Here is a 13,269-nt window from a genome sequence, read left to right on the forward strand (position 1 = left end):
ATATTATTATAGTTTAGAGACTTTAAAATGATTTCCGGTTTATGATGAAAGAATTACATGATTGTGTAAATTCTTATTTTTCGTTATAATTCAACAATGACAGCCGAAGTTAAGCAAGAGCCAGTTTTGGACACTGATCAAGAAACCAGGTAACTCAAAATGTTACGACGAGACTGTTTCATAAGAATCATTTTCTTTAATTCGCAATATAATTTCGCGACAAGGCTTTTGAAGACAGGATTACAGATTTCCAGAAACTGTAAAATAGAACCTACCACATAAACATACTTTCAAGTTAGAATAGTTTGCTTGTCCGCCAAAATTATGTTTGTCCATCTGTAACTGAAGTTGGCCAGGTAAAGTTTAGTCTAAAATAAAAATAATGGGCATGTTAAACGGGATTCTTCTCATCTGAATGGGTACAGGTTTGTGGGGGGAGGGGGATTATATTTGATGAAGTATTTTATGTTTGGAATGGATAGTAAAGATTTATATTCATACTTGACCATGTAAATGCAAAGTTATTTTGCACGAAACAATCTTTCAATGCATCAAAACACATGATTTACCTTTCCAATAAAACAAAACTTGACTAACACAGACAACAATTATGCTAAGCAGAACAACTCGACCTAATAGTAATAACTCCACAAGCTTCGAAATATACTTCTTAAATATAATCGTAACAACTTGGTCATGGCCGAAGTGTTCCGTTTGTTGTAAAACTGTGAACTGCAGCCTTGCAGGTGCCTTTCATGTATATGTTGTTTTGTTTTGACAGAATGAAATGAAGAAAAATCCATCAAACTCATTATTCATTGGATATTTATTATTTGTGTACGGAACTAATATAAAATGACATTATCTGGTAATATATATATATATATATATGCTTTAACCTGGAATCCTGATCGGAATGACTACCCACTTTTGGTACAAAAGAATTTGAATGGGAAAGATTTGTCATATCAAAAATCATAAAAAAAAATCTGTCAACGTCCAATTATTTGGACTAGGTTAATTGAAGATGAAATAATCAAATTTAATGATAAAAACAGTATTTTTCATCGGAAAAAAATTGGTAAAATATTTTGATCAATTATCAAAAATTGTGAAGAGGCCTAGCCTTTTCATTTGGGAAATTTAAACGCCAAATTCTGCAAATTGGGAAATATAAATGCTTAAACGTCTCAAAATGGGAAATTCCACATATGAGGATTGGAGACACCTTTTAAACACGGGTCAAGGTATCCATATGAAACTTGGAACTCATGTTACAAAAGACATGCTTATATCTTACATGTGAGTCTACTTCTAGATGATTTTTTTTAATTATGACCTTTTTAATATGAAATGTGCACAAACACTCCACAGGGTCAAGCTTGAAAGGTCTAAAATGTATGGACTTCCAATTGATGTAGATCTTACTGGGGGAGAAATCATGTCTTTGACTTCGCTTTTTTAACATGACACAATAACAAGAGAGGGAGAGAGATTAGTTTTAATCTTCATAGAGTTGATTCTAAATTGAGAGAAAGAATTGATAACAATATAATTATGGACTTATTGGTCCTGAAATAACGTTTAAATTATAAATTATAAACGTTTAAATTATACAGCATTCTTTTTATGTCAACTTAAAAGATAAAAGAAGAATTTGCTCAAACAGAATAAAAAAAATGTAAGTTTTTGAAGTAAGATCTTCCTTTTTGGGAAAAATATCTGGGAATTGTGAAAAAAATATCTGGAAATTGGGAAAATATGCCATTTTTCCCAATTGTGAAGTAGCCTAATTTCGGCCCCTAGCAAAGAAGGTGAAAAAGCCCTGAAATACACCGAATAGACGGAACAGATTCATGTTTAACACAAAAAAGTGCCAGCACATGAACAAAAGTATAAATGTTTTATAAAAATGACATTCTCAATCCTTCAACACCTTTCTCAACTGGTCAGGAATTAAACGTGTTTGACTCCAGTCAATTGTGATTTTCCAGAAATCTTTAAGTAGTAACATACATAAAAATCACATTTAAACAAAAACACAATTATAACTTGTTGAATGAAAACAAAATTTAAATTTTGTATATAAACAGACAAACATCTCTTGTTCCCTTGACATTGCCAAGTGATATTGCTTCCAGAAAATAGATTGACTTTGACACTAAGTAATATGTAAACCACATGTTACTATTTCTTTTCCTACAGTTTTAGTTTTATATAAGAACTAATCTGATATGTTTGTAATATGTAACATTTGAAAATGAAAGTTCTTTCAGTTTTCTAAAATATTTGTCCGCAGAATCCTTTTGCTGTGTCACCAGAATCCAGATGGGGTCACAGATGCAAAGATTCAGGAAGACATGCCGCAGTTTGATGTCCGGCAGCGGGTCACAGCAATCAACAGGCTGCTCTCAACTGTATGAACGTATTATTAACAATTTATATGTATCATGTTCCCCATGTGCAAGAATTCAAAAATTACATATATATATATACTTTAATAAAAAAGCTGTTAAGCAAACACAATGTATAAAATAATACATTTTATTCATTTTGCTTGTGAAATTTTTCATATTTAGTATGTAAAACAGCAATAGTTTACCAAGGTTTGCATCTTTTTTAATTATGTTACATTCAGAGGAAAATAACGCATCATCTCTAAAAACTAAAGGATAAATTTTCAGGATGACAAATGGCACCTATGACTTGAATTATTACATAAATGCATGTTTACCACCTTGACTACACCATTTACAGCCTTCTTTATTTCATTTTTCTCAGAATAATCTCCAAATACAGTGGTCTAAATTAACACAAGCACTGCACTGGTAAAATGTCTTCCAGGCTTGTTCACAACCTGAATTTTACATAGCAAGGCTTGTTAATTTTTTTTATGCCAAGCAAAAGTACAAGCTTTTTTATCCATAGGTCTAATTTCGATGACTGCTAATAACAGAAACATACTGTATGTGTCCTATTAAAGGCGCTAGGTGTGTGTCTTTTTAAAAACACTGGGCGTTAAAAAAGAACCAGTTTTCCCCATTTCCCCATCCGCTAAACTGGAGTCAAAAACATGAAATAACAATCAGTTTCCGCTGCAAAAAATAAATGGTTTGGTTGATGTTATCTGGTCAACGGACACAAAAAATATAATCTGAAAGACCTTTAAGCCTCTCAGAGGTTCTTATTTTTTCAGTTTTTCATTATAAAATTTTAGGAGTTAGGAAGTAAAAAACAACACCTTACCTACCTACCTACTTCTCGAAATCTGGGTCGGATAAGGCCAAACAAGTTACTAAATTGTGGCCAATTTACTAGTTATCAATCTTTACCTTATTTTCTTGTAGGGTCGTATAGACTTGATGAAAAGTGCAAGTGGGAAGTTGATTTACAAGTTAAAAGACACGTCTGGTGGTGACCCGGTCAAGGGGGGCGACCAACAGGAGAAAGTGGTCTACCAGATCATTAAAGATGCTGGCAATAAAGGTAGGCAAGGGAAATAAACTACTGGGCTAGGGTAAATGAAAATCTAGTCATTTTCCTAACCTAAATTATATTTCCAATTTTAAGCATCTGTGGTAACATGATTGAGACTTTACTTTCTTTATGTGCATTTATGATGAACACTTTAATGTTCAAAATCTTATACACCTCTCGATTTTACGTATTTTGTTTACTTAAGTTAGGAAATTAAATACTTTAACATGTTGCTATTAAGATATTTTGAGAAATTGGAGCCTGGTCGGAAAGGAAAATCATATTGATATTTTTATTTCAGTATAGTATGTACTGTAATATTAAGGTGTCAGGTGATTGAATTTCAACATTCATGATAATGGGTATCTGGCTTAATTATATTCGACCAGTTTAAGACTTGTATTGTCACAGACAGTGCCATTGCTACACTGAGGAATATAACAATTTCTATAGCTCTTAAAATAACTTTTTTCGACTTACTTTATTTGCCTCAATGTACACAAGTCATCGACCAAAGATACTCCAGAATGCATGAAATCGCTTCTTGCAAAAAAAAAAATCCGGGGGGGGGGGTGCCCACGGAAGAACAGCCAGAAGAGCTTATGCGATGGTAATGTGTACGTAGTATGTGCATCCGTGCATCCGTGCGTCCGTGCGGTCGTGCGTCTGTAAACAATTGCTTGTGAACACGATACAGTCTTTGGTTTTGATTGTATCTCGATGAAACTTGTACAGTATCTAGATATCCATTAGAGCTCGGTTCCTTTCGAAAACCAGCCAGATCCGCCCATGCATGCCTAGATTATGGCCCTTGATAGTATAAAAAAATGCTATTGTGTAAACAATTGGTTGTGAACACGATACAGTCTTCAGTTTTGATTATATCTCGATAAAACTTGTACAGTATCTAGATATCCATTAGAGCTTGGTTCCTTTCGAAAACCAGAAAGATCCGCCCATGAATGCCTAGATTATGGGCCATGAAAGTTTTAAAGAAATGCTTTCTATTTCTAGCCAGGTCTGCATGAGCGAATTCTATTTTAAGTTTACATGTATATGTTAATTCAAGTCTAGAGAGTTAAGGGAGACAATTTGCAAGTCTAGGATTTTGAGAGACAATTTGCTTTTTGCTTCTGCAGTTGATTTTGTGAATTACTCTGCCTTGTTCTTGTTGAAAAGCCCAAAGGCCATTTTTTAGCTTTAAGTTCTGTAGTTTGAGCATTCATCTTAACAAAATTGGTTGTGAATGTTTAAGTTATGCACCTGGTGTCATTACTGGCCACACCCAGGGTTCACAGGTTTGGTAAACATAAATCTGGAAAGGTTTGAAAATCTTTTTGTGTGTTCGCGCATCAATCTCAGCACAATTGATTGTGAATGTTTGTTCAAATTGATCAATGTTGTCCTAGGATGCCCTTGACTTTGACCTTTTGACCAACTTTTAAAACTACAGAAAATTTTACTATGAGTACAGTTTTGAAAGCATTTTTTTTTTGTCAGATGACTTTTACTTGGCACATATTAAAATAGTTCATGCAACTAATCTGCTTACAATACTTTCTGGGCTCAGATGTTGAACGTGCTACGTTTTCAGGTAACCCAAACACAAAACATAAACTATATGTCTGTTGCCTTTTACCCATACATACATGCTTTGGATTGATATGACCACAAAAGCCATGCCAGTAGAGCATAGGCCCTTTTTAAGTCTGGCTATGGCACTGACAGACTTGGTATCCAACAGTCATGAAAAGAAACAGTAGTGTGCAAGTTAAAATCCTATTCACAAATTACTAGTAAGAAATGATGTATTAGATATTTATTTATAGTACAAGAAGTGTGACTGAAAGCCTCAAGGTCATTGTAAATAAAATTTATTTTCATGAAACTTGGTATATATAGTTTGATGCATGATAAACCACAAGGTCATTGTAAATTAAAATGTTTGCAGATTGTCAAATCAGTAGTGGGTATGTGTTAACTCATATCTTATGTATGACGGCACTCATATGGCTTCACAATTCAGCTAGATTATGTGATATGGTAAAGTGTAGACATATGATGCAGCAGGGTCCTGGAGAGGGCTGCTTCAATAAAGGATTTTAGTTGTACTTTCAATTGTCTTAAATCTGTATGTACATCACAAATAGCCAATTAGCAACACATTAATTCTTTTAATTTCCTCAACTATATGTATATTTTTAATACTGGTTAAAGTTCAATTTTACACAAATTCGTATCAAACTAACAAACATAATTATGCCACTTTTAATTTTAATTTACGATGAAAATCGACTAAGACCTTTATTACAGCAATTTCAATCCCCACTTGGTGCACATGGCAATTTGTGCATCATCTTATATATAAACCATCTCAATCCAAGTCAGTTAAACAAAAACTATTCTTAAAGTTCTTGACCGCCCAGTTAAAAATTATGATGTTGCTTTAGTATTTATTTTACCATTTATTGTACTTTGCAGGGATATGGATCCGGGACATCCGTTTCAAAAGCAACCTGCTTCTCACTCAAGTCAACAAAATACTGAAGAATCTGGAGAGCAAGAAACTCATAAAAGCCGTCAAGTCTGTCGCGGTAAGTACTTCAAGTGCTTCTGAAGCTTAAATTAAGGCAAGTGTGAAATCAATTAGGTTTGCCATTGTAAGCTGTTTTACAAACGTTATAATGTAGACATGGATAAGCTAAGAAATAACCCATTGTGTTCCAAGGTAGGAACTTTTATTACAAATGACTTAGTGGTGAGATATTGTAGTTAATATTTAATACATTATTAATTTAAAATTGCTAATAAGCTTGTTGTGTTAACAATAAACTAAAATCTGGGTAATATAAAATGACTACCGGGTATTGTACATTAATGGCCATGAGGCTTTCATTCCATAAAGTCTAGAAAATTAAAGCAAATTTCATTTCCTGACTTTTGTTTTCAATATTATTTGTCTTGATCTGTTATTAAATTTCTTAGCTTTTACATTCAACACTAACATTGTAATAGTTTTTGTTTAAAATGCAATTGTTCATAATTCAGAGGTGTCCATTTTTCATCCTAGAGCTCAGTTGTTTGAGACCTATCAGGGTTATGTTCTCTTGGCCTCTTTTAATGGAAACCAGTACTGGCTAGGGATTCATATCAGTTAATAGCTGTCTTTACAGTCATGCTATATAAATGAAGCATTAACTAATGATTGTGTTATGTCTCGCAGGCCTCGAAGAAAAAAGTGTACATGTTGTACAACTTGGAGCCAGACCGCACGGTGACAGGAGGGGCGTGGTACAGCGACCAGGACTTTGAGTCAGAGTTTGTCGAGGTTCTTAACCAACAATGCTACAAGTTCCTTGTTCAGAAGGTAGGTTGCTTAATATACAAGTCTGTATGGAATAATGTTTTTAAAATAATGTAGAATGCATAAATTGACAAGGGTTTAATTATATATTTTTTGCAAATCAATCGGCACTCATTTTTTAAACCGAGTACCGGTAATATATTAATTTTACTATTGCTATTTGTCACGAGTTTCAAACCTACCAAAGCTAGAAAAGAGCTAAGAAAGCAAAATGAGAACAATCTCTGGTTAAAACACACCCCTCTCCTCTCATGGACAGAAACCTTTGACAGTGATGATAAAAGTACATGTATACATACAAAAATACATAAATCTGGCACATTATATGTATTAATGACAAGAATAACTATATGCAGGCAGAAGCCAGCAGAAGGACAAAGGATGATCCGATAGCCCAGCTGAATGGCTCATATGCCTCGTCTCAGGATGTGTGGAAGTTTATCTCGGAACTCGGCATCAGTAAAGTATGTGTTGTTGAATTCAGGTGGTAAGTCTTACATTTTGTCTAGGGGATCAGATATTTCCAACAAAAAAATCAAAAAGACCATTACGCACACAGAAAAGAAAGATAAAAGGGACTTCTTAGAAATGTTTTTTAAAAAAGGTGACTTTAGGGTGTCAGAATTGATACTCCTATTGACTAAACCAAGACATATGAAAACAAGTTTCATATGTAACTGCCTCCTTGGCCTAGTGATTACTTGGCTCATGTATCCACTAAATTAAGATGATGTGTCGCTCGCAAGACCAATGCCACTACCTCCCAAGTTCAAGGTCACAATTAATCATTATGGAATGCTGCCTATTTGCACATAGAGTAAATGTCTGGGCTGTAACTTTTTCATTAACTTGAGGTCAACCATCATGAACTCATATGCTTATAGTTTATTTTCTGATATATGATTAGACATTCCTACGGATAACGACACACATCAATTGTATGTGTAATGTCATTAGCAGGCAATGAACAGAATGATGCATGTGGTTTACCCTAAATCTTCCCCTTTTAAATCAATTTGACATCATGATTATCTTATTATTATTGGTTGTTTTTAGCTCAGCTGAGCAAGCAGTACTCAAGGTGAGCTATTGTGATTATCCAATTTCTTCTCTGAAATGCCATGGCTCAGACCCATGTCTTTGGGTATGCAGCCTCTGGTAGTGGTCCTTTACCAATATTGTTTAAATTATGTCCCTTTGGTCAAATGTGGCTCTGTCCCATCAGTCCAACTTTTCAGTATACCATACTTACAGTAAAATCTCTGAAACCGCAAGGCCTAAACCCTTGATGTTTTGTATGCAGACACAGGTAGTGTACCTTTACTAACGTTGTTCAAATAATGACCTTTTTTTGGGTGAAAAATGGTCCAGCTTGAGTCAATATGGAGATGAAAGTCATACTCTTGAGTACCTGATTTCAATAAAAATCAGTTTGTTAAGCATACCTGCAATATTGCATGTTTTACAAAACATTTTCACATATTAACAGTAATTACACTTTTAAACATGTATATGAAAGGGAAAACTCCTTTTAACTTGTTCTGGTTGAACAATATTTCATAATAGTTCTGTAAATAAAAAAGTACAACCTACTATAGGGGAGAAAAACTAAGATATACAATACGTAATGAATACAGTGCGGCTATCTCCCTTCTGGTTAATGTTAGAGCGGTGAAGTTAGCTAAAAAGACGACATTAGTAATGTGTGTAAAATGGTTGAACATATATTCTATATAATTATCAATCAATATATAACTCTGATTTAGCAAACATATAAGTTTTTACCTTTATTTGACTGATAAATCAATCAGGAATGTCAAGATGTCAGTAAAGGAAATAAAACAAAATCTGTTGTTTACACACCATTTTGTATATTGTCTATCCTGGCCTACTAAGAAAACTAAAATGGTGTTTAACATTGACAATAGCTGCCGATCCGGTCTTTTCCAGGTTCAGTTATCAGTTGAGGACATAGAGACTATTCTGGACACCCTGATCTATGATGGAAAATGTGAGCGGTCAATTGTGGCGGGGGCTGGCGAAGGGGACCAGACACGTCTCTACCGCTCTGTCAAACCACTTATACAATCCACAGGCCTCATGAGAATGCCCTGTGGCTCGTGCCCTGTAAGATTTGTTTTTATACCCCCGACAAACGAAGTAGGTCGGTCGGTCTGTCAGTTTGTCGGTCGGTCCGTTGCAATTTACCTTGTCCGGAGCATAACTTAAAACTACGGGATGGAATTGGATTAAACTTCATACAATGGTAGAGCATAATGAGAGGAAGTGCAGTGTACAATAACCATAACTCTATTCTTGTCTATTACTGAGTTATTGCCCTTTGTTACTTTTTGTCTGGAGTATTAACTTGAAAAGTACTGGATGGAATTGATTGGAACTTCATACAATGGTAAAGCACAATGAGAGGAAGTGCAGTGTTCAAGAACCATAACTCTACTTTAGCTAATTACTGAGTTATTGCCCTGTATTTGTTATTTTTGCTTTAATAAAACTTCATACAGTGATAGATCTTAATATGAGGGAATGCAGTGTACAGGAACCGCAATTCTGTTTCGGCCTAGTACAGAGTTATGGCCCTTTGATACTTTTTCTTGTCTGGAGCATAACTTGAAAACTATTGGATGGAAATTAATAAAACTTCATACAGTGATAAATCATAATGAGAGGAAGTGCAATGTACAGGAACTGCTATTCTATTACAGCCAACTACAGAGTTACTGCCCTTTGTTACTTTTTCTTGTCTAGAGCATAACTTGAAAACTATTGGATTGAATTTAATAAAACTCCATACAGTGATAGATCATAATGAGAGGAAGTGCAGTGTACAGGAACCGTAATTCTTTTTTAGCAATTACAGAGTTATTGCCCTTTGTTACTTATTTCTTGTCCGGAGCATAACTTGAAAACTACCGGATGGAATGTATTAAAATCTTATACAATGGTACAGCACAATGAGAAGGAGTTCAGTGTACATGAATCATTACACTATTTTAGCAAATTACAGAGTTATTGCCTTTTTCTGTGTTTTTTTTGGTCAAAGTTTTGTCTGCACAGTCCCTTGAAAACTACTTGATGGATTTTCATAAAACTTCATACAATGATAAATCATAATGAGAGGCGGTGTTCGGGGGTATTAATCACGTTCAGTGATAGCTCTAGTTTCCTTATGAACTTAAATTTATAGTTACGCTGGTTCTTATGTTTGACATTCATATATACGCATTTTGTTTCATATACGTAAATTACTATACGTAAATTGTAATTCTTTTTTAGTCATTGAACTTCAATATCTATTTTATAAAAATGGTTTTGACTGTATTTTGACTGTAATGGTTGTTTTCACTCATGTTTTTTGGGCGTTCTTATTAGAAATAGGTAAAGATATCAAGAACTTCCCATTTGGTCTCATACTTGTCATTATTAAATTCTATAAGTATGCATCAAACAATAATATTGTTACACTTTTTATTTAAAATTTTATTGATATAATTAGGACGTTAAACACATTTTTTAAAAGCACAAAAAGTTGCAATCACCTAAAAGAAACTTTCTAAGGCTCTGACAGGTGAATTATATTAGTTATTGCATTCTTGATTTCTCTAGTCTCTGAAAATTTTCGACAAGTTATTTATCATTTCAATCACATGGGTTGAGTGTATTAAGTGTTTTGTACCATATTGTCGATCAAATTTCAAGCTTACCATAAAGTAAGTAGTGTGCGTATATTGAAATATCGTTGTATTTTATCTGCACACAACTTATTGCATGGTAGTTTCTGGTTTGAGAATTAATGCATGAATGAATACAAAGTTAACACTCCACAATATGGTACAATAATTGCTGCTGCAATATTTTCAAGTCCAGTACATGTTACCCTTTGTAAATGTTGTTTCAACTTATTTGTGTTTGCAGGTGATTAAGAACTGTCACGAGGGTGGGGTGGTTTCCCCGACAACCTGTGTTTACATGAAGGAATGGCTAACATTGTAACATAGGCCTACGGGGTTGGACAGGAACTTGAGGATGGCGGAGTGAGATCCCCGCCAACCTGTGTCTACATGAAATAACAGCTACAGTTGTGACATAGGCCTCCAGTTTTTGGCGAGAACTGGGGTCTAGTGAAGCCATGGAAATCTTCACGTGACTGCTCAAAGATTATCATTGTTCATGATTGCAGTCTGACTGTTCAACTAGTGTGTATTAAGCGAATAGTCCACTGGTAAAGTCATGACCTGGCTTGGTGCTGGCATGGAAATACTCACAGAACTAATACATGACTTGTATCAAAAAGACAAGCATCATTAACTGACTGATGTTGAATATATGTTATTTAACCTGTTGTCATACAAGCCTGATGAAGCCAATATTATGAACTCATGAGTTGTGCTGGCGTCTGAACATTCATGTTACTGCTCATAGAAAGTTTTTTAATAATAAATTTGATGAAAGTTTATATGAAAATGTCCATGAAGATTCATTGAACAACGACATGTTAAATGCAATGTGCTCCAGAAAAATAACAGGTTACATGTTGAAATGGTAAAAGTATATGAATCCGCAAATTTTTAACATTTTGTATTTATTTATATTAAACATTTTGAATGTCAATTAATAATAAAAGTGAATTAAGAATGAAAGGTGGAGAAAGTTCATGTAATGATGGTAGTTTTATGTCTATTTAAAGAATGATTTCTGTTGGCAATAAATTATCTTATGAATCAAGTGGAAATGTTCTTTTATTGTGTCTAATCAAAGAATGTTGAATTTAGTTTTTAGCTCACCTTTTCGAATAAGGAGAGCATTACTACTCACCCTAGCATTCGCTTCGCCGTCAGCGTCCCACCATGGTTAAGGTTTTGCATGTAAGCACCTTTAAGTCATTATCTTAGCAAATGTGTATTGCATTGAAACTTGATACAAGGGTTCACAGCCATTCAACCTTCTTATTTAATCAAGTTAGATAACTCCATGTGGTATACATTTTGCCCCTTTAATCGACACAGAAATTCTGGTTCAGGCTTTGCATGTCAACACATATCAATCAGCAACTTCTTGATGTATTGCATTGAAACTTTGAGCAATCAAGTATGATGACTCTCTCCAACCTCAGATAAGTACTTCCAAATATTTGGCCATGCTGGAAATGCTTAACAAGTACCCATATTGAACTTCTGTTTTAAAGTCATTACACATTTACCTGCCCATGTTGAAGACTGTCATCTGTAGCATCATGGAAACCTTGTCTTGTGACAATATTTATAATCCAAATTAACTATTTCTCGCTTCAAATGGCACCAAATTTTTCTTTCACACTGCATTCAAGAAATAATGCTGCACTCTACTCAGAACTATTTAAAGAACAATTTGACTATTTACATAATCTAAATCACTGCCCACATATCCATGACAGCAACGAATTATTACATACGCAAATTATTTTCACTGTGGAAAAGAATGCTAGTAAAAAAATACATTTTAACTTTATTTTATACTGAGGTAGGAGAAAAGGCATCTACCACAGCCGCTTGGTAAACCTCGTTTCATGAAAACACCCTAGGCTCGGGTTGGGATGAACCTATCTTACACAAACGACCATGGAAGATGCTTATAGTCATGCATATAATGCAATTTTTGCCCCTTTATTATTGGACTTACAAATTCTGGTTCAGGTTATGCATTTAATCTAATTTACAAGTGATCCATGCATGTTTCACTAAAACTTTGCAATCTTTGAACTTAAATGTGGAAAAGTCAAGTGCAGTCTTTTGCTATATGGTATATTGATATAATGGGACTGTGTGTCATATGTGGGACTGTGTGTCATATGTGGGACTGTGTGTCATATGTGGGACTGTGTGTCATATGTGGGACTGTGTGTCATATGTGGGACTGTGTGTCATATGTGGGACTGTGTGTCATATATGGGACTGTGTGTCATTTGCGGGACTGTGCGTCATATGTGGGACTGTGCGTCATATATGGGACTGTGTGTCATATGTGGGACTGTGTGTCATATGTATGAATTAGGTCCTGACAAAGGTGGGTAATTCTTAATTTTTCGGGAACATTCTGTTCACAACTTCTCAACTACAACAATTTTACCACCATAATTATATTCACAAGAAATAATTCATTACCTTGATCATTCTTTGGTTTGTTTGTTTAGACAGTCATACTAGGAAGCATTTAACCTATGGCATGTGGTCGAGAAATAAAATGGTTTAAATCATAATAAACCCTAGTTAAAAGTTCATAGCTTAAGGTCACCGTAAGATTTATACTAAAAATAAAACTGTAGTGGGGGCTATATAGGAACCACGTGTCAGTCCCCCATTCTTGCTCGATCATTAACTCGTTCATGGTGGGATTTTGAAATAATTTGGCAGTTGCACACATGACCCAGGGCC

At 34.5% G+C, this 13,269-nt stretch overlaps 1 protein-coding gene across 1 annotated transcript; it reads left to right on the plus strand.

Annotated features, from left to right (window-relative positions):
• Positions 1–25: 25 nt before the first annotated feature.
• Positions 26–11,584, plus strand: LOC128207227 (DNA-directed RNA polymerase III subunit RPC6-like). The gene is made up of 8 exons (XM_052910037.1): positions 26–149; positions 2,300–2,417; positions 3,348–3,486; positions 5,959–6,071; positions 6,701–6,844; positions 7,198–7,305; positions 8,792–8,968; positions 10,775–11,584. Exons 1-8 carry the CDS (start codon positions 97–99, stop codon positions 10,850–10,852), a joined length of 930 nt encoding a protein of 309 aa, XP_052765997.1. The 5' UTR covers positions 26–96; the 3' UTR covers positions 10,853–11,584.
• Positions 11,585–13,269: the final 1,685 nt, after the last annotated feature.

Source organism: Mya arenaria, chromosome 11, assembly GCF_026914265.1.
Source record: "Mya arenaria isolate MELC-2E11 chromosome 11, ASM2691426v1".
Taxonomy (NCBI): Eukaryota; Metazoa; Mollusca; class Bivalvia; order Myida; family Myidae; genus Mya; species Mya arenaria.

Excerpts from the sequence above, each read along its gene's own strand:
- LOC128207227 (XM_052910037.1), top strand. The coding sequence starts at position 97 with ATGACAGCCGAAGTTAAGCAAGAGCCAGTTTTGGACACTGATCAAGAA. Across the intron at positions 150-2,299 it reads GACACTGATCAAGAAACCAG|AATCCTTTTGCTGTGTCACC; the intron begins GTAACTCAAAAT and ends ATTTGTCCGCAG. Across the intron at positions 6,072-6,700 it reads AAGCCGTCAAGTCTGTCGCG|GCCTCGAAGAAAAAAGTGTA; the intron begins GTAAGTACTTCA and ends TATGTCTCGCAG.